This window comes from Macrobrachium rosenbergii, chromosome 3 (assembly GCF_040412425.1).
Source record: "Macrobrachium rosenbergii isolate ZJJX-2024 chromosome 3, ASM4041242v1, whole genome shotgun sequence".
Taxonomy (NCBI): Eukaryota; Metazoa; Arthropoda; class Malacostraca; order Decapoda; family Palaemonidae; genus Macrobrachium; species Macrobrachium rosenbergii.
This window is the reverse complement of record NC_089743.1, coordinates 60,177,742-60,203,327: the sequence shown is the minus strand read 5'-3', so window position 1 is coordinate 60,203,327 and position 25,586 is coordinate 60,177,742. Positions and strand designations below refer to the sequence as shown.

Below are 25,586 nucleotides of genomic sequence, written 5' to 3'. Positions count from 1 at the left end.
CCTACAGCTATTGATTGTATTTATGTTGTGCATGCATGTTATCACATTCAGGGCCTGAAATTTATTCATTTCAGCATTGTAATTCAGCTTGGATTTTGTTTTTTACTCAAGCTTGCCATGTAATGCAGTGTATTTTAACTCCTTATTTTATGTATTAGTCTGGTGATACATTTCTCATAAAGTGTTACTACTTTTCACTAGAAATTAAATCAGGTTTTACTACAGTAGTGTGCTTGACCTGAACATTTTGACGGCAAGTATCTCAAAACACCATAAAATACATTTATACATACATCTAAGGTCTACTTACACTGATTTTCATGGGCCAGAGTTATGCCATTTTTGACTTATATTGATATGAAAACATAGAGATTTAAAAAGGTTAATTTTTGCACCATTACTTGGGTATGGGCCCCAGTTTGAATTGAAAATACATAGAGATTTAAAAATGTTAATTTTTGCTCCATTTATCAGGGCATGGGCCCCAGTTTGGATTGAAAATACATAATTTAAAAATTTCAATTTTTTCACCATTTATTGGGGTATGGGCCCCAGTTTGGAGGAAGGGTTGGTTTATGATGTGCTGTATGTTGAATTTCTATAGTCTATATATCTCACTATGAAAATGAGGACATTCCAAGAGTAAAAACTTCTATGATCCATCTCACTATGAAAATGAGGACATTCCAAGAGTAAAAACTTCTATGATCCATAGACATTTCCCCTAAGCCACAGGAAGCTTGTGCTCCATCTTTTTTGTTAGCCTAAAATACAGATGCTTTTTGATGACACTTGAAAGTTGATCAATAGATTCTCGTTGGGGCTGATCATTCTTTTCTTGGTCCTCATGATACCATGTTCTTGGCAAATTGGAGGCATGGCAATTTTTGGGACTCTGCCTTTGGCATAATATTGCTGATGATTTTTCAGTCCTCTTCTGATTTCTGTGGGGTTCTTACTTTTTTTTTTCCTACAGATCTTAGTGAACTTGAACATTGACTTCTCTTACAGTGCTGAGAGGGAATGGATTTCTGATCTTGTCATCATCTTTCCTCTGAGTCTGCTTACATTGCCTTCTTGCCTGGTATCATTCCCCTTCCTAGGTTAAGATTTAGACAGTTTATGATTAATAGGGTTCATAATAGAGAAACACTTTTTAAAAAAAATTTTTTTTGTTCAAACTCATTAACCCTTAAACGCTGATTGGATGTATCATAAGTCGACTAAAATTGTCTGTCGGGTGACAAGTGGACGTACTGTACGTCGACTACAAAAAATTTCAACCTTCGGTCAACTTTGACTCGACCGAAATGGTCGAAAAACGCAATTGTAAGCTAAAACTCTTACGTTCTAGTAATATACAATCATTTACCTTCATTTTGCAACAAATTGGAAGTCTCTAGCACAATATTTCGATTTATGGTGAATTTTTGAAAAAAACTTTTTCCTTACATCCATGCGGTAACTCGGCCGAAAATCTCAGAAATTCTTTCGTCATTTTGTCGTAATTTTTGCACCTTTTTATATTAGCCGTTGCATAAAGTTTTATATATGAAAATGAGTGCAATTTCATGTAAAATACAACAAAAAACAACCCATTGTTGTAGCTTTTATCAGTTTTGAAATATTTTCATATAAATCACGATGAGCCAAAATTTCAACCTTCGGTCAACTTTGACTTGACCGAAATGGTCGAAAAACGCAATTGTAAGCTAAAACTCTTACATTCTAGTAATATTCAATCATGTACCTTCATTTTGCAACAAATTGGAAGTCTCTAGCACAATATTTCGATTTATGGTGAATTTTTTAAAAACTTTTTCCTTCCGCACGCGGTAACTCTGCTGAACATCTCGGAAATTCTTTCGTCACTGTGTTGTAATATTTGCACCGTTTTATATTAGTCGTTACATAAAGTTTTAGATATGAAAATGTGTGCAATTTCATGTAGAATACAACAAAAAATAACTTATGGTTGTAGCTTTTATCAGTTTTAAATATTTTCATATAAATCACGATGTGCCAAAATTTCAACCTTTGGTCAACTTTGACTCGACCGAAATGGTCGAAAAACGCAATTGTAAGCTAAAACTCTTACATTCTAGTAATATTCAATCATTTACCTTCATTTTTCAACAAATTGGAAGTCTCCAGCACAATATTTCGATTATGGTGAATTTCTGAAAAAAACTTTTTCCTTACGTCCGCGCGGTAACTTGGCCGAAAATCTCAGAAATTCTTTCGTCACTTTGTCGTAATGTTTGCACCGTTTTTCTAATAGCCATTACATAAAGTTTTATATATGAAAATGTGTGTAATTTCATGTAGAATACAACAAAAAATAACTCATGGTTGTAGCTTTTATCAGTTTTGAAATATTTTCATATAAATCACAATAAATAGAAAAAATTCGACCTTCAGTCAACTTTAACTCGACCGAAATGGTCGAAAACTGAATTGTAAGGTAAAACACTTACATTCTAGTAATATTCAATCAATTAGCTTCATTTTGCAACAAACGGGAAGTCTCTAGCACAATATTTCGATTTATGGTGAATTTTTTAAAAAAACTTTTTTTATGTCCACGTGTTACAAATTCATGCGTCATTTTGTGATAATATTTTCTCTGTGTTGCTTTGATCGTTTTACAATTTGTTATATACCAAAATCATCAAATTTAGTGTACAATACAGAAAAAAAAAGATTCATTAGCTTTAACCGTTTTGCTCACAGCGCGATTTGTATACAATTATATATGAAATTTTCTTTTGTGCTGTCATATATTTCAATATTTATATATGATAATGATATTTTTTTTTCATTTCTGATGGTTGCATACTAAACTTCATGCAATGAGAAAAAAAGGAGCCAAAAGTGAACTCTTAATGTTAAAAACTAAGCGTGCTGTGATTTTTAAAAAAAAACTTTTTTTCCGCTTCGGCACTAACTCCCGAACGCCGGCGACATATGGCAGACACTTTTGTAAATAGAGGCTCGGCGTTTAAGGGTTAATCATATAGGGGGTGCAACCTCCTCCCTTCCCCATGCTATTCTTTGACTCTTGGTGGGCATGCAAGAATGAAGGATTATTGAGGTGTCATAGGACTGGACGTGCATTGAAAATATCTCAGTTCTAATTTGCATAATTAAATGTAACTAGGATTTTTACTTAGAAGAAAGGCAGTTTATGGCTGTAAGAAAAACACTTGCTACCTACAAGAATAAATGAGTCTGTTATGACTCAAAAAGTATCTTAAAAATGCAATAGTTTCAAGACCAATTGATATGCTTTCTAAGAGTAACATAAGAATACTTTATAGTAAAATGAGCAACACAGATATACTTTTCTACAAAGTTACACTAGAAAACCATAGTCAACTACTGTTTTAGAATGTTTCAGTTACCCATTCATCACTTTTTTTTGAGCTTTCAAGATTTGCTGCTTGAACAATGTATTAGGATAAAAACACTCAGACTTTTGATTTTAATTGTTCAAGTTAAAGTTGGGTACTGGCAGTGAGGTGAGCAGATATTTTCCTTTTGTGTATTTTATTGGTTTTGAATTTTTCAATTTTGCCATTCAACATTGCAGTTTTTGGATACCAGCATAAATAAACCCTCATTATTTCCTTATTGTTTATTTATGTTCTGTTAATGTTACACCGATCACCCAGTTTTATCTATAGAGACATTTTTACATGAAAGATGAAGAATATAGTACATCCCATTATCATTTTTATTATCAAATTTAAAAGTATTTGTATGTATTTTCCAGTTAAAGTTTATTTCATTTCTTTTTATTGCGAATAAGAGTTTGGGCTGTAATTTATATATTATTGTTAAACCAACTAGGGTAACCTAACATTTTAAAGTGTGTAAATAAAACACAGAATTTATGTTCAGTGTGTATGTTAAAAAAGTGATAAAATCAAATAATTTTATGCTTTCCCTCGGGTAAGAAAAACGATTGTATGCAGCATATTTCCTGGCATTGAAGACCCTTTGACTGAAGTTACACCCTAGTTTTGACTAACAAAACTTTTAGAAAAAATAAAAATAAAAATAGGGTCACAGCACCCTATGAGTTGATGGTTTTGGGTGGTGAGCTACCTTCATTTGAATGTCTTAATACATTGAAGTAGCATGGCTTTAGGGGGTGGAGCATATTGATTATTGTAGTTTTATTAGTTCAGTTATTTTTTAATAGTTTGGTTTACTTTTTTTCAAGTTCATTGTTTTTATATTTAATAAGTTTTTCTGAAGTTGACTTACCAGCAGACTGAAAGACTCACAACAGATTATGAATCAGTCTGTATGGTATAAACTGCCTAGCTGTGTCTTCAGAAATTTACTTGAACAACAGTGTCTCTGTGCATGTGTGTGGATGGTGCTATAGCTGGTGCAGTATTACAAAGATTTTGATATTATTGAATGTAGGTGTATGCAAAAATATTTTTGAATCTTAGATACAGGAAAAATTATACACCAATGAAATAACATTTTATTGCATAGTTGTATCTTGTAAAAACATGTAACAAACAGGACGTCCCAGACAGAACTATTACAAATTGGAAAAACATTTTGACCTTCAAAATCTGAAAATATAGCTATACTTTCCACTTGCGCGGCAGTTAAAAATTCAAAGTTCGCAGTAGCGATTCATTTATTTATAGTGTAGGTAACTACCCCGCCCTCTGTTGGGGAACAATAGGTACAACGTTAACAGCGATCGTCACTACTTTTCTGCCAGCTCTCCCATCAACATTGAATGGTTTGGTGGTTGAATTTGAGGTTTTTTTGTTGCTTTTCCCGAGGATTTGATGAAGTATCCATTGTTTTGGTAGCTTTTCAGCTTAGCCTAGTGGTTTTTCTACAGTTTATTTAAGACGTATGATTCCAGTTCAAGTATTAGGTATTGTAGGGAGGGCTGCTAGACCCAAATGACCAAAGTAACCTATGATAGTCATATGATCTGTCAAAATGTAGAGGACAAGAGTGTTCAATAGATCTCACTTGTGATGAATGTGTTGGATGGGGTGAGAAGAAATGGAAGGTTCTCAGGTCTTATTTGGTTAAGTTAGATAGAGATAGGAAAAGGAAGGTGGTTGTTAGAGCCGAAAGTAGAGCTCAGAGTGTAGAGCCTGTCACTAACATTCAACTCATTGACCGTAACATTCCTTCTGCCCTTGCTTTATCCCCCCATCCTTAGGCCTCCTAATAATTCTCCATCAACTCCTGTTCAAGGCGCCCATGCTTCCGATCCTGGTACCGTAGCCAGCCTCAAGAGTAAGGTTGATCGTAAATTCAATCTCACAGTTAATACTGTGTCTAAGTTGGGTGAATCACTTAAAGTCCTTATGGACGAAGTGCAGAGTATTAAACAAGTGTCAGTGTCAGTGCCAGTGGAGGAGGTGTCTGTCTGTCCTGCTGATGCTCCCAGACGAAGGTCACTGTCACACTCCCCTGAACCTGGGAGCAGACTTACCGGAGGTCCAGAGGAGGTTAGCGGGGTTTGCCCACAGGCATTCGCCCCCTCATGTGACTCAGTGCTTTGTAATTCTGACAGCCGTTGGAAGGGCGTCACAGTGAGCGTCTATCAGTTACCGTCTGACTCCGGTAGTGACTCTAGTGCTAACAAGAGGCATTTTTGGCACTTCCCAGGTGAATCTCGTCCCTTGAAGAGACATCATGATAGAGACGCCTCTTCTTTTTCTCCCAAGCATGCTAAAGACCATTCTGCTAGTCCGCAACCAGGTTGCAGTACGTGGCACAGCCCCATTTGCCCTTCTTCCGAGCGTTCACATGCTGAAACTTCATCACTTGGCTCATAATGCTCTTCTCTTCTTCTTCTGGGCACCCATATGAGCGTCCAGAGTATTCGCCAGACTGCCTCCCAGTCATCGAGCGCTCATGTTAGACTCTAGAGTGCCCGCCTCGAGCCAGCTCAGCTCCCACAAAGTGCTCGGCGCCAACTGTCCACCCGACTTCCACTGAACACACACCTACGTGATCTTCTCCCGCTCGCATGCTTGAAGATCCTTCTTTCCCTCATATCAAGAAACAGTTGGAAGATGTTTTGGGCCTTCTGCATAAGGCTCCCCCTTCACATAAGCCTTCTCAAGACCTTATTTTATCATCTCCGGTTTCTTCAGAGGAGGAAGTAGTATTACCAGACCCTCCTCCTATGGCGTATGCTTCCCTGATGAGATATCTTTTGGCAACCTTCCCTTCTCACTTCCAACCAGCTGCTCCAGTGTTGCCTGATTCCACATTCTTTATGGGAAACCCAGCAGATTCTAGTTCGCACCTACCTCAGATGGTTCTCTCTTCGTCTGCAAGAGAGGCGCTTAGAGAAGTAGAGGATTGGTTGTCCATTAAGAGGGAACGAGGGAAGGCTGTTTTTGCCTTTCCTCCTACTAGATTGACGACCAGGAGATATCTGTCTTATCCAACCGGAGAAGCTATTTCCTTGGGAGGTGCTGCCTCTTCCCAAGGTGACTTCTCAGGTTTGATAGACTCGGCTTGTCGCTCGGCTTTTTCTTTGGCTCAAGTTTTCTTCGCTTCTTCGGAGTTTGATCACCTTGTGAAGCACTTGTTCAAAGTACTGGAAGTCTTCAGCTTTCTGGACTGGTCAATAGGAGCTCTCTCCAGGAAAATAGAAGATCACGACGTTTTAGCACCCGACTTGGCTGCGGATTGGCTGGGTGTTTTATCCTGTGCAGATAAGGCAGTGAGGGATGGCTCCTTCAAAGTTGCGGGTCTTTTCACCACGGGAGTTTTGAAGAAGAGGGAGTTGTGGTGCTCCTTCACCATGAGAGGAGTGATGTAAGTTCAGAAGTCTGCGCTTTTATATTCTTCCTTGGATAAGCAGTATTTGTTCCCTCAATCAGCGGTGAAGGAGATGCCACTGATTTGCAGAAAAAATCAACCCAAGACCTCCTTGCACAATCTTCAAAGTGCCCCAAAGAACTTTCTGGCTTTTCTGCCAAGTCTGTCTCCCCTCAGCAATAGCATCCCTTTCATGGAGGCAGACAGGTTTCCTCAAACCCTGCTCCAAGGTATGTTTCTCTGCTAAGTCCGTCAAGAGGACTTCAGCCTAAACCTCTTCCAAAAAGTTACTCCTCTATCCTTCGTGCCCCTGTGGGAGCCAGACTCTCCCTCTTCTGGCAGAGGTGGAGTGCAAGAGGCGCGGAGCCTTGGACGATCAAAGTTCTCACAGAGGGTTACTCGATCCCAATCTTAGAGTACCCTCCTCTTGTGAATTCGCTGGTCGCTGTGACAGCATACTTGGATGGCTCCAAGAAGTTCGTAGCTCTCTCAGAGGAAGTGTCTTCCCTCCTAAGGAAGAAGACCATAGAGGTATTGGAGGATCGGACTTCAAGAGGATTTTACAACTGCTTGTTTGTGGTCCCCAAGCCATCGGGGGGATGGAGACCTGTCCTCGACATCAGTGCTTTGAACTTCTTCATACAGAAGACGAAGTTCAGAATGGAGACAAATCAGTCAGTGTTATCCTCCATTTAGCAGGGCGACTGGATGATAACACTCGACATGCAGGACACGTACTTCCACATTCCAGTACATCTGGAGTCCAGGAAATACCTGAGATTTGTCTTTGGGAGCAAAGTCTTCCAGTTTCGGGCCCTTTGTTTCAGTCACTCCACTGCTCCACGAGTATTTACGTGAGTCCTGTCACCCCTCACAAGATGGCTTCACCTCCCAATCAACATAAGCCTGTACCTAGACGACTGGCTCCTCCGCTCCCAGTCTCCTCCCCAAAGAGGATAGAGTCCTGTCTTCAGTCAGTACAGGACCTTCTTTCGCTTCCAGTTTGCTCAGCAAATCGATGGATGAGTCTGCTGGGAACCCTCTCATCCATAGAACAGTTTGTGAAGCAAGGAAGACTTCATATGAGGCCCCTTCAGTTCTTTCTACGTGCAAGCTGGAACAGAAGACAACAACCAGACACAGTGACGTTCCCAGTTATGAAGGAGATAAAGGAGGATCTCCAGTGGTGGACGTCCAGGGAGAGGCTTTCAGAGGGAAAGTCTCTACTACTTTCGAGCCCTGACCTCTCTTCCTATGCGGACGCCTCAGACCAGGAGTGGGGAGCTCTTCTGGACACTCGGGAAGCTTCCTGCATTTGGTCTCTGGATCCAAGGAAGCTGCATATAAATGCCAAGCGGTTATCTGCCATTCACCTCGGCCTGAAGCATTCTGCAAAAGCAGTAGCAAACAGAACTGTGGTGGTACACTCTTGACAACACCACGGCTCTCTCCTATATCAAGAATCAGGGTGGAACCCACTCATTCTCCCTTTGCCAGAGAGTGAAGGAGCTGCTAATTTGGACAGACCAGAATCAGGTCAGACTTATCACAAGATTCATCCATGAAAAGATGAATGTCTTGGCAGACATTAAGTCGCACTCCAGAGCACCCGCCTTGCTTCCCCGGAGTTCAATTTTCTGGACTGGTCGAAAGTAGCCCTCGCCATGAAAATAGAAGATCACGAGTGTTAGCGTCCAACTTGGCTGTGGATTGGCTGGCTGTGTTATCCTGTGCAGATAAGGCAGTGAGGGACAGCTTCTCTGAAGTAGTGGGTATTTTTGCCACTGGAGTTTTGAAGAAGAGGGAGTTGTGTTGCTCCTTCACCATGAAAGGTGAACAGATGTCACTCCTTTTATACACTCCCTTGGATAAGCAGTATTTGTTCCTTCAGTCAGCTGTGATGGAGATTGTCACCGATTTGCAGGAAAAATCAACTCAAGACCTTGCACGATCTTTGAAGCGCCCCAAGGATCTTTCTGCCTTTTCTACCAAATGTGTCTCCCCTCTGCAGCAGCATCCCTTTCATGGAAGCAGACAGGGTTTCTCAAGACCCCGTTCCAAGGTGTGTTTCTCCACCAAGCTCATCAAAAGGAGTTCAGCCAAAACCTCTTCCAAAAATTGACTCCTCTATCCTTCATGCACCCTTGAGAGCCAGACTCTCCCTCCTCTGGCAGAGGTGGAGTGCAAGAGGCATGGAGCCTTGGACGATCAGAGATCTCAAAGTGGGTTACTCAATCTCATTCTTGGAGTACCCTACTCAATCTCATTCTTGGAGTACCCTCCTCGTGTGAATTCGTTGATCACATTGACGGCATACTTGGAGGGTTCTGAGAAGTTCGTAGCTCTCACGGAGGAAGTGTCTTCCCTCCTGCGGAAGAAGACCATAGAGGTAGTGGAGAATCTGACTTCAAGAGGATTATAGAACCGCTTGTTCGTGGTCCCCAAGTCATTGGGGGGATGGAGACCTGTCCTCGACGTAAGTGCTTTGAGCTTCTACATACAGAAGATGAAGTTCAAAATGGAGACAAATCAGTCAGTGTTATCCTCCATTTAGCAGGGCGACTGGATGATAACACTCGATATGCAGGACACGTATTTCCACATTCCAATACACTCGGAGTCCAGGAAATACCCGAGATTTGTCTTTGGGGGCAGAGTCTTCCAGTTTAGGGCCCTTTGTTTCGGTCTCTACACTGCCCCACAAGTATTCACGCAAGTCCTATCACCCTTTGCAAGATGGCTTCACCTCCGCTCCCAGTCTCAGGAACAGTGCACGAAGGATCTGCAGACTACCCTTGTTCTTGCAGAGGAACTCGGATTTTTAATAAATCAAGATAAGTCCCAACTAGCCCCAACTCAGAAGATTCTGTATTTGGGGATGAGGATCAACCCTGAGTTTTTGGGCTTTTCCCTCCCCAAAGAGGATAGAGTCCTGCGTTCAGTCAGTACAGGACCTTCTTTCGCTTCCATTTTGCTCAGCGAATTGATGGATGAGCTGGGAGCCCTCTCATCCATAGAACAGTTTGTGAAGCTAGGAAGACTTCATATGAGGTCTCTTCAGTTCTTTCTATGAGCAAGCTGGAACAGAAGACAGCAACCGGACACAGACGTTCCCAGTTACAAATGAGATAGAGGTGGATCTCTGGTGGTGGAGACCAGGGAGAGACTTTTAGAGGGAAAGTCTCTGCAGCTTCCGAGCCCTGACCTCTCCTTCTTTGCAGACACCTCAGACCAGGGGTGGAGAGCTCTTTTGGACTCTCAGGAAGCTTCTGGCATTTGACCTCCAGATCAAAAGAAGCTACATATAAACACCAAGGAGTTATCTTCCTTTCACCTCAGCCTGAAGTATTGTGTGAAAGCAGTAGCAAACACAACCGTGGTGGTACATTCTGACGACACCACGGCTCTCTCCTATATCAAGAATCAGGGCAGAACCCACTTGTTCTCCCTTTGTCAGAGAGCGAAGGAGCTGCAAATTTGGGCAGACTAGAATCAGGTCAGACTCATCCCAGATCCATCCAGGGAAAGCTGAATGTCTTGGCAGATGGGTTAAGTCGACGAGGTCAGGTCCTTCTGACAGAGTGAACCCTGCACTTGAGTGTCTGTGACAGCCTCTGGAAGTTGTTGGGCAGGCCGACAGTGGACCTGTTCGCCACATCGAAGATTACCGTCTTCCTCTATTTTGTTCGCCAGTCCCGGATCCTCAGGCATGGGTGACAGATGCAATGCTGATAGACTGGTCAAACCTGGACCTCTACACCTTTCTGCCATTCAGCATGGTGAGGAGTCACAGAAATGCATCGATGACCCTGAGAGCGCCCTTTTGGTCTCTCAGAGAATGGTTCCCAGACCTTCTCAAGCTTCTTGTGGACTTCTGTTACTGCTTCAAAGTCCACATCTCAGACAGCCGAGTGTACCAGGCCAAGTGGGCTATCTTCCGCAGGTGGTGCAGCAGCAATAACATCTCGTCTGCTAAAACCACTGTAAGCCAAATAGCTGACTTTCTTCTCTTTCTTAGGACTTTGAAAAGACTCTGTCTATCAACTATTAAGGGCTTTAGAGCTATGCTGGGATCAGTCTTCAAGTATAGAGGTGTAGACTTGGCCTCCAATAAAGACCTAACGGATCTGATTAAGTCTTTTGAGACTTATAAACAGTTGAAGGATAACTCCTTGTCGTGGAACCTGGATGTTATAGTTTAATGGTTAACAGGTCCTGCTTTTGAACCTCTCCATACCATTTCATTCAAGAATTTAACTAAAAAGACTTTTTCTTGTTGATTTGGCAACTGCCAAAAGAGTAAGCGAGTTGCAGGCTGTAGGCAACCGCATCGGTTTCTCGAAGGGAGATGCTGTATGCACCTTCATACTTGGCTTCCTTGCTGAGAACGAGTCCCCATCTAATCCCTGGCCATGCTCGTTCTCTATTAAAAACCTTATGGACATTCTAGGACCAGAGGAGGAGGAAAGGGTCCTTTGCCCCGTGAGGGCACTAAGGTGTTATTTAGACAGGACAAAGAGAATCAGAGGCACTGCCAGTAACCTCTGGTGTTCCGTCAAGAATCCCTCAAAACCGGTGTCTAAGAATGCTCTGTCATTTTTTCCCATGAGTCTGATCATTGAGGTATACTCTCAAATAGAAGATGACGTCTTACCTTTCTTTAAGGTGAAAGCACACGATATTAGAGCTGTCACCACTTCGTATGCCTTGAGGCATAGTATGTCACTCTCGACTATCCTCCAGTCGACATACTGGGAATGCAGTTCTGTTTTTGCTTCACATTATCTCAAAGAAATTTAAGTGACGTATGAAAATTGTAGAACCTTAGGTCCGTTATTGTTTGCTGGCTTGGTATTGGGGGAGGAAGCATAGGAAGCAACCCTTCCTATCCGTAACTCCTTCGCTTTGAAATTTTGGGTGTCAAGTTTTTTTTGGGGAGCCTAGGGTTACTTATACCCTGTGTGCCCATTAGTCTGTGGTAGTGGTATGATGGTTTTAGTCTTTATTGTTGTTGGTGTTGGTAACTATTTTTTATTGGTCTATTGTATTTTGGTACTGCACCCAGGGCAAGGGCAGTTTTCCTGTTTTGCTTTATGGGTGTTCAGAAGTCTCCTTCACTCTAAGGCCCCCCCACTCAAAAGTGGGGACTTATCACAGCCATTCCGCTAAGTCGCTATAGGTCAAGATGAGCACAGACCAAGGCAGTAATCATCCACTGTGGCTCTTACCAGGTGAGGTTACAACAAGCATTTTATCAATGCTAACAGATTTTTATGTTGCAAATTCATCCCCTTATCTGTTGTTTTTGGAACAGAATATGTCCATTTATCCCACCTCCTATCAATGTGGGATTCAGCTATGTAATTACTTGGTAAGTTACATTTATGAATATGGTATTTTCATAATAAAATTAAGTTTCATATATACTTACCAAGTAATTACAAGATCAGAGCCCTCCCTCCTCCCCTCTGATGGCCAATAAGAACAAAAGTAGAGGGCGAGGTAGTTACCCACACTATAAATAAACGAATCACTACCGTGAACTTAAAATTTTGAACTGCTGCGTGAGTGGAAAGTATAGCTATGTAATTACTTGGTAAGTATATATGAAACTTAATTTTATTATGAAAATATCATGTGAACACATTGTTACCATTTGTAAAATTACCAAGCAAACATGACACAAATATGTTTGATTATGATATATAGGACTTTTGTCAACCAATAATGTTCCCTTAAAGTCAGGGTTGTGTGAGATTGAAAATATTTGTATGTAACATTCAAATCATTACATGTACACATTTGAATGTGGGTATTTTCAGAAAGCACCCACATTCAAATGTATACATGTCATTATTTCTTTTAACACAAGGAATGCATAAAGTTATTGGTCATCATCTTAAGTGCACATTAGAAGTACAGTATGTGTTTTATTTTCACATAAGAAAGTTAGGTTACCTTGCTTGGTTCAGTGAAAATGTACTGTACTCTGTAAAGCTCAAAAATCTTATTCCCTGAAAATAAGAGATGAAAGGAACAGAGCACCTAAAATTACCTTAGCCCACTGTAGAAACAATGATGAGTCAGCTTATAATTATCTGTGTACTGTATGAGTGGAAAAGCTGTTAAACATCTTGGGCAGCTTTTTTTAATGAAAATGATATTGGGGTGCACTTTGTCCCTTATGTAAAGGGTAAAGTGTCTATATATATTTAAAACTGGAACACTGGTAAACACACTAACTTAACATAAATAAACCACAAGAAAGGGGTGAAACTAATAGTGTTTTATTTGTACAGACATCCATAAATAACCAAAATGCAAAACATTATTCAAAATCAGTGATATGCAAAAAGAAAATATTAGAAGCCACATTATACATAAATTTGGAACCCAATTTCAGATTAAACAACAAAAATTACAAGTTTGTTTGTGACCTTGTGTTATGCGGGCATCATATCTGGGGAGGACAGTGAATTGGTAATTGAAGTGTTCTTAACCTGTTAAGCGTCACTTGCTCAGAGAGTGGTCATTTGGCCTGTGCCAATTTTGATGCCTTTTATGTGTTCTTTTTTATATTGATATTGTCTTTATGTAACATATTAGGGTAATAAGTAATGTAGAATAGGAAAAGATGAAAGCATTAGTTTTGCATTTTTATTTCCTAAAGATTATAAGCATGAAACATGAAAGGGAAAAAATTATTCTTTCGTATGCCATTCCCTGAAACATGGGACCAGTAAAGCATTGAATGGTTTCATTTCATTTACATTTGTATCATACTATTTCACTGCATGTGATATTGTAGGCAAACTTTATATTCATCTAGAAACTGGTTGGCAAATCTGTTCTTTACTGATGCAATATGCTCCGTGACTTCACCATCAAAAAACTTTTTAAAAAATTCCACTTGGTTTCCCTTACTCTGAACATAAATTTCACACCTTTGGGTGAACAAAAAGTAAAGGGACTCCTCTCCTTCGGGTACTGTCAAGTCACTTGGCAATGCGATGCTTGAATCTAAATTATGGTTTTCTTCACAGCTAGGTAAATCTTCAGTCCATGGAGATTTGTGGCTGCTACTCTGAGTCTCGTAGTCATCATCAGTCTCCACATGGAGTAGTGATAATTTTGTCTCTTCAGAGAAAAGATTTTTATTCCACTTTGGAACACTCATTATTATGGGAGACAGGATCAAAACAAAAGGAAGTCAGTCTTTAGTCAATAAACACCTGAAGCTTAGCTGGAGGCAAGAGGTAGATGTCCTCTGTCAGACTATCTTTCCATTAAAGTTGCCATTTACCTCTGGTTTGCCTTGAAAGAGGGAGAACATGTTACTCTGTTGAAGGCAGTGTGATATGGGATGTGAGCGACCAAGATTTATTGTTAGTGACGCTTAACAGGTTAAACTGCACATTGTAAACAATTGTAATCTATCATCTGTGTTTTTTCTTTCTTGTGGTGTATGTTGTTCATTGTACTCTATATTATTATGCTAAAGGAAATGATCAGTTTTTTGTTTTAATGTGCTGCACTGTACATTTTAAATTATGACAGGACATAAGACAATTTATGATTAATGGGTTTATATGAAAAATGTGTTTTGTGTTGTAAAAAAAATTTTCTGACATTTTACGTTAATTTATAAAATATTAGTCTTATTACTCTTTGCTCACCCAGTTCCTGGACTTGATAGAAGAAAGGACACTGGTGCTATTCAACCACCAATCTACTGCAGATGTTCCGCTGATCATGGCTGCATTCAATTCCCGAGAAGGGCTGTCCAACAACATCATGTGGATCATGGATCATGTTTTCAAACTTACTAACTTTGGTCTGGTTTCCTTGGCTCATGGAGACTTTTTCATTCATGGAGTAAGTAAATTTTACATATTCAATGTAAAATGTGTTATCTTTGCCTTGGCTTCTGCATATACAGTACAGACAGTCCCAGGTTATCGGCGGGCTTGGTTAGCGGCAATCCGGTTTTTCGGCACTTGTCTAGCAACAAAAATTGGAGATTTTTGGTGCCGATATGTACTGGTTTCTGCTTATCGGCACTGGTAATTGCATATTGGCACCAATACATAACAGAAGTGCCAAAAATCATTGATTTTCGGTTATTGGTGATTTTCACTTGTCACGCCATCGGAACAGAACCCCTGCCGATAACAAGACTGCCTGTATAAAGAATTTCAAAATGATAAAGGTATTAATTAGATTTCAAAACTTTCCCATATGACATCAACATTAACACTGTATGTAGACATAACATTGTTGGCATAAATTATAGTAAATGAGTGCAGATTGAGAATTCTTTATCCAAAATTACAATTGCCTCAAATATTTTGAAGTGTTAACATGACTTGCCACAAAAAGGCAATTTTACAAAGATATGGGAGGGCACCCAGGTGACATGCGGCTGATCTCTTTCCCACTTAAATTGTGTACCATTATTTTATTCCAAGCCTTACCTACTGCTAGTTACAGTATAGCTTATATCTCCCCGCTGATAGGCAAGTCAGCATTCAAACAAATGAAGATAGCTTGTCTGACCCAGGAGACTGTCTAGACCACCTGTTCACCAGGTGTGTTTTGAATGTTTAGCTCTTGTCAGAATTTTCCAAACTACTATTTTGTGTATGCGCTCAATATTTGGTTTTGGCCATTGGCAGTTCCTTGTTGGACGGGTCAGTATAGTTCTTGGCTAGCACTTTGCTGGGCCCGCATTCGAGTCTCCGGCCACCAATGAAGAATTAGAGGAGTTTATTTCTGGTGATAGAAATTCATTTCTTGGTATAATGTGGTTTGGATTCCACAGTAAGCTGTAGGTCCCATTGCTAGGTAACCAATTGGTTCTTAGCCACGTAAAATAAGTCTAATCCTTTGGGCCAGCCCTAGGAGAGCTGTTAATCAGCTCAGTGGTCTGTTTAAACTAAGGTATACTTAGATTAACTTTGGCTTTTGGCTGCTTTCATGGTACTGTACATTTATTTTACTAGGATGCCTTTCACTGGAACGAAGGCTGAGATCCTCAGGTTCTGTAGGAATGGTTACTGTGTTAGCAGGATGTTGAATTCTGAGGTAAATAGATTTTTTGTGCTGGCTGCAAGGGTTTAAAGTTTGATCTTGACAATAGATGTGAGGAATGTAGGAATTTTCGAAGAGCTTTATGCTTAAGTTTGTTACATCTAGGAAGAGAAGGGAAGCAGGTAGATGGCAAATAGTTAGTGCAGTTCATAAACTTGTCATTTCTCTCTTTGAAGATCCAGGTCCCTCTCCTGTAGTCATCCCTACTCAGTCTCTGGCCTTCTCCTCTGCTAAAGCTTTAGCTAGCACTGAGGCTTCTTGTTTAACTCCACCTTCTGCTCCACTTTCGGTTAAAAAAAACACATAAAGAAGTTAGAACAAGATGTAAACCTTATTTTAGTCAGTAGAAAGTTTGATTGAATTTGTTAGGGAACCATGCTAGTTTCCCCCATTTTGTGTGATCATTTTTGCGTTCTGTAAAAGGTAAGGTGTTGGTGTCCTCATCCATATATCGCCTGAGCCTAGGACTGCCCTGCAACAGTTGGGAGAGTCTGCTGCCAGGGAACTGTGTCAGTTCTAAGGGCGATGTGGTTCTGTGCCCTCCATCACCTGCCTCATTTTTTTTACGCTCTGAATCTTGTTTAATGCATTCGCCGAAAGATCTTTTCGTTAAACGTAAATCTTTGCATCATATTTCAACCTCTCCATCAGCAGCATCTATTAATGACGTTATTAGCACTGATAGGACTAATGATGTAGGTATAGACAGTATTGTTAATAATGATGTCTCTAGCAGGTTGTTCTAATTCTAATGTTATTTTGACTCAATCCATTGTTAAACCAATCTTTTTTATACAGGCAGTCCCCAGTTACTGGTGGGGTTCTGTTTCTGAGGGTGTGATGATAACCGAAAATTGGCGATTTTCGGAGATTTTCAGGCTTTTACAGCGATTTTCGGCTCCGAAAATTGCAGATTTTCGTCGCTAGACAAGTGCCATAAAACTGGATTGCTGTTAACCGGGGACTGCCTGTATCTATTTCTCATCCTAAATCCTTGTCTGCTATTCTTCTCTGTACTCAAAATGCACATGTTCCTTTTTATACATGCTGTTAATTCGGCTATTGATGAGTCTCTTCCATCTGACCCTGTTAATGTTTCTCTTTCCAGTCATCCCATGGTTACAGTGTCTTTTATGGTTTCCAAGCTATTTGCTATTCTGGGTGCCTTGCTTTCTAAGGATGTGTCATCTGGGAATACTCTTTTGAGTTGTGTCCAGAAAAGGCGGGGGAGTCAGGTTTCACTGTTGCTTCTCTTCCCCCCTCTTCCGAACATTTCTCATTTTCTTTGGTGCCTGGTGATGCTTCATATTCTTTTGCTAAGCCAACTGGTGTCGACTCAGGTGGGCAGCTGCAGACTGCTTTTCCTTCAGTCTCCCCTTCCATCAGGTTGGGTGGATCCACACAAACTGAGATGGCAGTTCACTGCCCAATGATCATTTTACCTCAGGCAGTGCTTTCGTCCCTGTGCATACCTACTTGGACATGAGGGCCACCTCTTCACCATTCTACCATGCACCTTAGGCTCACATTAGGACACCTGTGTGTATCCCCCTCTCTTCCTCAGGACCAGGTCTGTAGACTCGGTGCATGATGCAGCTTGGGATAACTCCCCCACCCATCCCCCAGCAGCTCTGCTGAGTGGCAATGGGTAGGCATACGCATGTGTTTGCTCTCCTGACCTAGCGTGGTCTGGATACTACACACAGTTGAGCAACAAGATAGATTCTACCTCATGTTCTCCTTCTGTATGTTCTTATTCTTCCCCTCTGTTGTCTTACTAGGCTGTACTGAGTAGGGGGAAGAAGGGGACCAGCAGTTTCTGGATCTGAACTCTGTTCACATGGTGACTGCAGGATCTTGTCCGTCTTCCCTGATGAGAGGTGCTTCTGCTTCAGGACAGGATCAGGAATGTGTAAGGAAGTAGGAGACTGGTGTAGTGCTTCTTTGCTTGGAGTCTGAGAATGTCTACAGATATTGTGAACCACATTTCACTATATCTCCTGTGTGTAGAGAGAGTTTAGTGGCCTTGGACTTCTTTATGCATGCACATTGACTCCTCCTAGGCAAGTGCAGACTCCTCGTAGGCAAGTGCGATTGAGTTAATGCCACCTCTTCCCTTCATTGTGCATACAAGTGTCAGACTGAATGAATGTGGGTTATTTTTGGTGTATGACAGACCTCTGTTGATAGTGCTTTGAGTTTTTTGAGTGCTTGTCATGCACAGACATACAGGACACTTCTGCTAAGAACCTCTGTGTTATTACTCACAAAACATTCTTATCTGTTAACTAGGACTTACTTGCAGTACATCTGTGCTTCAGTAATTTTGGTTCTGACTGATCCACTGTAGGTATATGAATTGTCTACCACAATTTCATCCTTGCAACATTACCAGTCTCCTATGTTTCTTGATTTTCAAGCTGAATAATGAGAGATTTGTCGCTGGATATAAGACTGTTGTACTGCATAGTGACACTTCTGTGCCATGCAATTACTGTATGCATCCAGGTTCCCAAAGCAATGTTACCAAGGTGATCCCAGTGCACATTACCACCTAACTTCCCAGCCCATAAAATGATGAAGTTTGGATGTATTTTATGCTTGCACTGAAAACATAAGTGCTACCATTCTGTCCCATGACCATTGTTGCGTTACTACCATTGTTAGTTATGTGCTGTTGGCAGATTTCTATTTTGAGCGCATTTTCATATTGCATTCATTTTTTTGTTATGTGATCTCCAGTATTTTGTGGGATTTTTCATTACTATATGGCTGGCAGCCTATACAGTACTGCATTATTACAGTGAGTTCCCTTGTACTGTATGGTAATTGTTTTTTTGCAGTATCTCTTGTTTTTTATGCAATTTCATTATTGGAATTGTTTTTAAGTGTGTTTTTCTCAGGTTTTCCAATGCCAAGCTGTTGATTTAACTTTTACCCTTGTTTTGATCTTATTTGGGTTTCTTGTTTGCACAAAAATGTTTACTCAGTGGTGTTTACTTCTGATTGTCCTCTGGTTCCTCCTATTCTATCTCAGCTTTGGTGATATTATTTCCATGATTTAGTATTTTGTACAGTACGTTCATTTTTTATATTTACCATTTTTATTGTTTACTATGCTGCAGCATACTAGTTTGGATAGAGATAGTAATTCCTGTAGCACTTTTAGGTCATCCTTGGAAAGGACCCCAATTCACTGTGCCCTTCATAAAGGGGTCAAGTGTGCGTGCTCCCCTGATTACATTAACAAGGTTTTCAAGGATTCGTTTGTCAATCAGTGGTTTAGGTTCAAGCATGGCTTGCTTACAAGTGGCATTCTGTTTCCTCGGCTGCTACTTCCTTTCACTGGTAGGACTTCATGCCCGTATTTTGTACTTTCACTGTTATCCACATTTACTGTTTATTCTAGAGGAGTTCTCGCCCCAACAAATTTTTCCCTTTCCTTATAGTCTTCTGCCTACCTCTGGAAGAGATCTTCTTGTCTCATTGTCTGTTGCTTCTGCTGTCATGATGGCCATCTGCCTCCTCCTGCTACATCTTGCACAGGCCAAGCCTTCTTCATCCACTTATGTTCTTTGCATTGTAAGTGACAACTTTTAAGACAGGCTCAGGTTAAAGGTTGTGTCTGCTCCTCAGGCTCAATTCCTTGGTATGGATGACTCTAAGATACAGGAGGTGGTTGTTGCCTTGTATGGTGAAAATCCTACCAGTTCCCCCCTTCCCACCCCCCATTTTAGCTGCTTATCTCTGTTAACATGCTGCTGCCTTGCCGAGTAGTGTTGCTAATCCTGTTGCTTTGACTTCTTTATCTGCAGAGCAATATTCATATCCATCTGCCTCTTGATACTTCACTGATCCCATGTACCTGACCATTTTACTTGCTTCTCTGTGTTTGTGCACTTCAGTGTATGTAAATGTGCCTGTGTATTCAGCAGCCACCACTTACTCAGGTGCTCCTAGTTCTATGGCTGCATTCATGTATTAGTCATCTCAACCTATGCGACTTATTCAGGTCCTTGATGAGTGCAGTGTTTTCAACCATGTACTTTCCTGTGTCCTATACCACTGAATCTTGCTCCTCTATATCTAGTCACAAGGATTCTTTCTTCAGCCCTTGACCTACCTCAGATGCTGTATTCACCTCAGTGTCTGTGACTGCCTTGACTCAATGACATTATCTTCCATTTATTCAAAGGCCCAGAAGTCTGGCAGTTGAACATCACACATGTTCAACAGATCAGAGGCATGGGTCTCCTTCCTTTGATCTTACATGACCAGGGAAGAGGGTCCAGGTGAAGCGAACTACCAGTCAGTTCAGAGATTTGCTCAGAATCCTCCGAGGGTTTGTATATGTGTAGGAACAAATGACAAAATTTTAAAGTAATTTGTTTTTTCCTAATATACAAACCTGAAGTCTTTACATTAATGGTCCACCTCTAGCCACCCCTCATTCTGCTTCCTTGGCCAAAAGGTAAAGTGAATGTGCTCCAACTGGATGGAGGGTATTACCTCCCCTTCCATCAGTAGCCAGCTACCAATGCCCACCTGGTTTTAAGTTAAACGGCCAGCTCCAGCTTGCGCTGAAAGTAAATCTCCTGTGTAAAGACCTCAGGTTTGTATGTTAAGAAAAATACAGATTACTTTAAAAATATGTCATATTTATAACCACAGTAAATTTTAAGTGAAATAAAGGTGTGATTTCGTGAGTTTCAGAGTTGCTTTTAGACTTAATGGTACACTTTCTTAAGACCTTCTCCATTGCATGGTAGGTGAATAAAAATATATTTTTTTAAACACCACAAAAGATTAGCAAGCTTTAACAAGTTGAACTCTGTAAAACAACTCTTAGCAAACTTGTGATAATTATGGTAAATTATGTTGGCAAACAGTTGTTTCTGGATTCTGGTGTTTATGTGGGTACTTGCCATAGTTTATGTCTGTATTTTGCTGAAAATACTAGGTGGTTGTTAATTATTAGAAATAGTAATGAATTATTAGACAAGCCACAAGTTTGGTAAGCTTGCTTGAATGTGTGACAGTTTGCATTTTCCCTACTGATGTGTAGCTTTTAGGCCTATTATTTAGTCAAAAGCTAACTTAGATGTAATACGAGTATGAATTATCAGTGGAATCTGTTGAGACTGAGACAGGCATAGGAAATCTAGCTTAGGTAATCAACAAAATGAAACTTGCATATTAAGCACAGCCATATGTAATCCACTGCAAAAGCAACTCACATGTTATACAATGTACGTACTGTAATGAATTCATGATTTTGCAACAAAATTTTGAGGGCCAAATACACAAGATCAAAGGATACATGAGTATGTACATTAATTATAGTTCTTTTGCTGCTGTATATTTTTACTTTTACAAAATGAACTTGTTAGAAATGAAACGTGCTATTATATTTTTGGAGCAGGCTTTAGTTCTGCAATCAGAAAAAACCCAAAAGCCTAAACACAGTGCCATGATAGACAACAGTAGCTTTGGGTAGTTTGCCAAATTTTAGGACAGATTATACAAAGCTAACTGTGTTGGATTCACAGACTGATCCTAGTGGTTCTACAATACTTTCTTACTAAATGGCCTCGCACTAGTTTAAGTGAATCTTTATATTTCCTTCATTTTCCCTCGTGAGGAGTGTGCTGATGGCCGAGTTTCAAATTATCAAGAATTAGTTAATGATATTTTTTAACAGATTAATGTCTAGATAAACATATCCGATATTATTACTGCTCAAAAAATTTTAGAGTGGCTTATAGACAGTTTTGTTCATCACTTTTATGTCCCATGCCAATGGCCTAGTTTGAAGAAAGTATCAAAAGTTAGTTATTGACATTTTTGTATGGTTCAATGTCCAGATAAATGCATCCTAAAGTATTATTGCTAAAAAATGTTTCAGAGGTATATAGATGATTTTTTTTATCTCTTTTATTGAGTGACATTATCACAAATCTTTGCATGGTCTCGTAATCTGTTCCAGTTGGAAACTGGTAATTTTACTTCAGTCTCCCTACTTAGATATCAGTGTTTTCACTGCGTGAAATAGAAAGAAAGAAAACACTGTTGTCATAGTAATATAACTAAAGAAAAATTACATGTTCCAAAGGATTGAGTATTAAATGCACTTTACCTTGGCAACAAATAACACCAAGGGGAATTATACTGTACATCAGGGTATATTTCTTATGTGAAGTACTTTCACTGAAAAAGTCAGCTTTCTATCTGTCACAGTTTTTAAATCATTGCAGTCATTTTTTTTCTCTATGTTTTCTCAAAAATTATGATGTAAATAAGTAAAAGTTCACATCTCAGATTACTATACAAAATTCAGGAAAACTGGAAGGAGGTATATTATAATTGTTTTACATAAATTGTTAAGAATGCTGTCAGTTTTTCTAATGTAAATTACACAAACTTAGAGGGTGAATTCTTTGGCTCATATGGGGAGAATTTTAGTGTCAAGTTGAATAATACCATACAACTTTGAAACAAATTCCTGTAACCATGCAGTCAGAGAACCAACATGCATCATAACGGGGCTTCATGGCATTGCCTTGTACCGTAAGTAGATATTTTTGGAGTTAGATCCATTTGTTCAAGAGTTTAGATTAAAAATGAGGAAGGGATTGAGTGAATAAGTGATTGGCTCACTTCAGTGGAATTTTGTATCCCTGGACTTATACTATGGTATAGTATTATTATTCAAGTGAATTCTTAGTCATTTGGCCCTTCATTGAAGGAGTTATTACACTTTATTAAGGCAGTAGTTTGTGTCAGCATAGTACAGAATTTGTTTCAAATAGATTTTTTTGACAAATTGGGTCTTCAGTTTCAAATGATTGAAATTTTTTACTTAATCAGAAAATTAAGGATGCATTTGGTAATGGGCTATAAGATTTACCTTGATGTTAGCTCCTTAACAATATTCACTCTCAGAAAGGGTTCCCCTTGGCCCCTTTGGAGGGTATAACATCAAATGCGGTAATGTGTTAATTCACTGTTATTACACACAGAAAAATCTGTGCTTTGTAATGCTAGGATGGTTGGATTTTATTTCTGCAGGTATGCAAGAAAAATGGAACTAAAGTCATAATTGATTGCTGACACAAGCTGTATTAAATTTTGTTTTGTTTACTAAATGTAATTGCATGTGGATGTAAATGGTCAATGAGATTTTAAAAATATTCCAGGGGCCAAAATACAGAGATGCCTCTCTTCTAGAGTTAGGCTCACACCTTGCTAAGTTCTACATGCCACGTAAACGTAAGTGGTTAGTCCTGTTTCCTGAAGGGGGTTTCCTGAAGAATAAGATTCAAGCAAGTCATCGTTATGCAGATAAAAATAATCTACCAAAATTAAATAATGTTGCATATCCTCGAATTGGTGCTCTGAAGGTGATCATGGATGCTGCAGCTGCTGATCATCATAGTGGTATGGTTATTTAAAATTTTGAGAATCTGCTTTGAGTTCAGCAGTACAAGTTTTTTAACCTAGTATTGAATATTGAGAATGTCAGATGAAAATAAGAAACATTAATAATGATTTAAATCCTAAAAATTGAACATGAATGTTACTAATTTTACCAGCAAGTGTTATTGCTAATTTTCACATGTAATTTCAACCTTTTCAGATGGAAGTGATAAGATCAAGTATTTACTTGATGTAACGATAGCTTACCCAGGAGGTCGCCCTCTTGATTTGCAAACTATTTTTGGTGGTTGGCGACCTAGCTGTGACACAGTTTTTTATTACCGCAAATTTAACATTGAAGAGGTAAGATATTTTGTATTTAGCTGTACCCTTTTCATCTTTTTTTTAAACTAAGCACATGTATTAAAATTGTGGTAGCTTGTTTTAGTGGGAAGGGTTATATCGTTTTAGAGAATGTTTCTGGTTTCTACAGGCTTTTTGACTTTTTGTTACAGTTTTTCCTCTGTATGTGATATCATCTTATAATACCTTAAGTTAGATATTTTTTACATGATAGCCTATCAGTATAAGAACTTCCAATACCTTAATATCAGCTGTATTCAACTATCTTTGGTTTATTTGACTGCATAAAGCTTTCTTTTTTATAACCCGCTAATTAAAAAAAAATATATTAATTTTCCTTTTCATATAAGTAACTTACCAAGTAATTACATTGCTATTAGTTTCACTCGCTTGGGAACTAAAACTTTTGAAATTCGCGGGTCGTGCTATTTTGTTTTGGGTAGGTGACTAGACCCTTCCCACTTTTGGGGAAAGGAAGGAACAACTAGCAAAAGAGCATCAGTTTGTTTCTGCTGGCTGATGGCTGTATGCCAGTTGTTAGGAGCAGTTTGATTTTGGAATTGGTTGCTTAACAATTGTTATTTCATCATTCGGTTAAGTATTCTTGTTTTGGTAGCCATATGACACATGTAGATAGATTTAGGTTCTGTTTGAACTTTGTTTTGAGGACTTTGGTATTTGAATTAAGACTTCATTTCCCGATAGTGACTTTAGTTGACTTGTTTCCGGTAAGTCAGACTCAAGTTTGACTAGCTTTAGGTATGGCAGCAAAGGCTGCAATACACATTTGACTAAAGAATCTTACGACTTTCATACAATTTGCACAGACTGTAGAGTACTGGGACAGTAAAAAGTAGAAGACTTTGAGATCACATTTAAATAAATGGCGAGGGATAAAAAGAGGAAGGCGACTGCTAGACAGATTAGCAAGGCTTTAGCTAGCCAGGAATCTCCTGTCTCTTATGATGATAATATTAATGTCGATGTTGACATTTCTGTAATTTCTGTGAATCGTGTCCCCAGTTCTCCATCTGTGCAACTCGCTCCTTTACCCGGGTCACTCGCTTCCAAACCCAACACCATTGCCAGTCTCGAGTCAAAGATTGATAATAGGTTTGAACTGATTGTTGAATCAGTTGCTCTGCTAGCTTCATCTGTGAAAGTCCTATTGGACAATGAGTGTTTCGGAGCACCCAGAAGTGCCTAGTGCTAGTGTAGTGTCAGTGGAGCACCCGATAGCACCTAGTGCAATTGAAGTGTTGGTGGAGGAGGTGGCTGCCTGTCCCATCTATTCTCCTAGGCAAAGGTCAGTGGCATACTCTCCTAAACCTGGGAGGAATCAAACTGGTAGCCCAAGGGAGGTCGGTGGGGTCTGCCCACAGGTAGTCGCCCCCTTGGTTGAACCTGTTGCTGAATCCCAGGTTGCAGCAAAGTGCCACTGGAAAGGCATATCCGTGGATGTGCATCATCTTTCGTCTAGCTCGGATGAGTCACCCAGGTGCCAATGGCACTTATGGATGAATCACATCCTCTGAAAAGATTTGCGAGTGATGTGTCATGTTCTCCAGTACCTTGTAAAAAATTCAATGGTCCTGTATACTGTACAGTATAGCCCTCGTCCTTTGTGTAGCCATTGGGACAGCCCGGAGCATCTTTCTTCTGTGCCTCCTTTGGCAGAGAGTCAGCGTGTGGCCTCCAAGGGCCCTTCCTCTCGTAAGGACTCCTCTTCATATAAGGTATCTTCTCCCAAGTGACCTCCAGCGCCCAAATGCCCTGCAGTGTCTGAAGCTTCCTTTAGTGTTGAGCGTCCAATATTGTCCGAGCACCTGAAGATGTCTGATAGCTCACTAGCGCCCATTCACCCTTCATTGACCGAGCTCCCGTCTTGT

The 25,586-nt window shown here is 39.9% G+C and overlaps 1 protein-coding gene across 1 annotated transcript in view; it reads left to right on the top strand.

Moving 5' to 3' along the window:
- Positions 1 to 25,586, top strand: part of LOC136856130 (acyl-CoA:lysophosphatidylglycerol acyltransferase 1-like) — a 134,298-nt gene that overhangs the window by 95,960 nt on the left and 12,752 nt on the right. Inside the window, exons 4-6 of the mRNA XM_067133786.1 lie at positions 14,509 to 14,703; positions 23,115 to 23,355; positions 23,555 to 23,697. Of these exons, the coding sequence (XP_066989887.1) occupies positions 14,509 to 14,703; positions 23,115 to 23,355; positions 23,555 to 23,697 (579 nt within the window). The remainder of the gene's footprint in view (positions 1 to 14,508; positions 14,704 to 23,114; positions 23,356 to 23,554; positions 23,698 to 25,586) is intronic.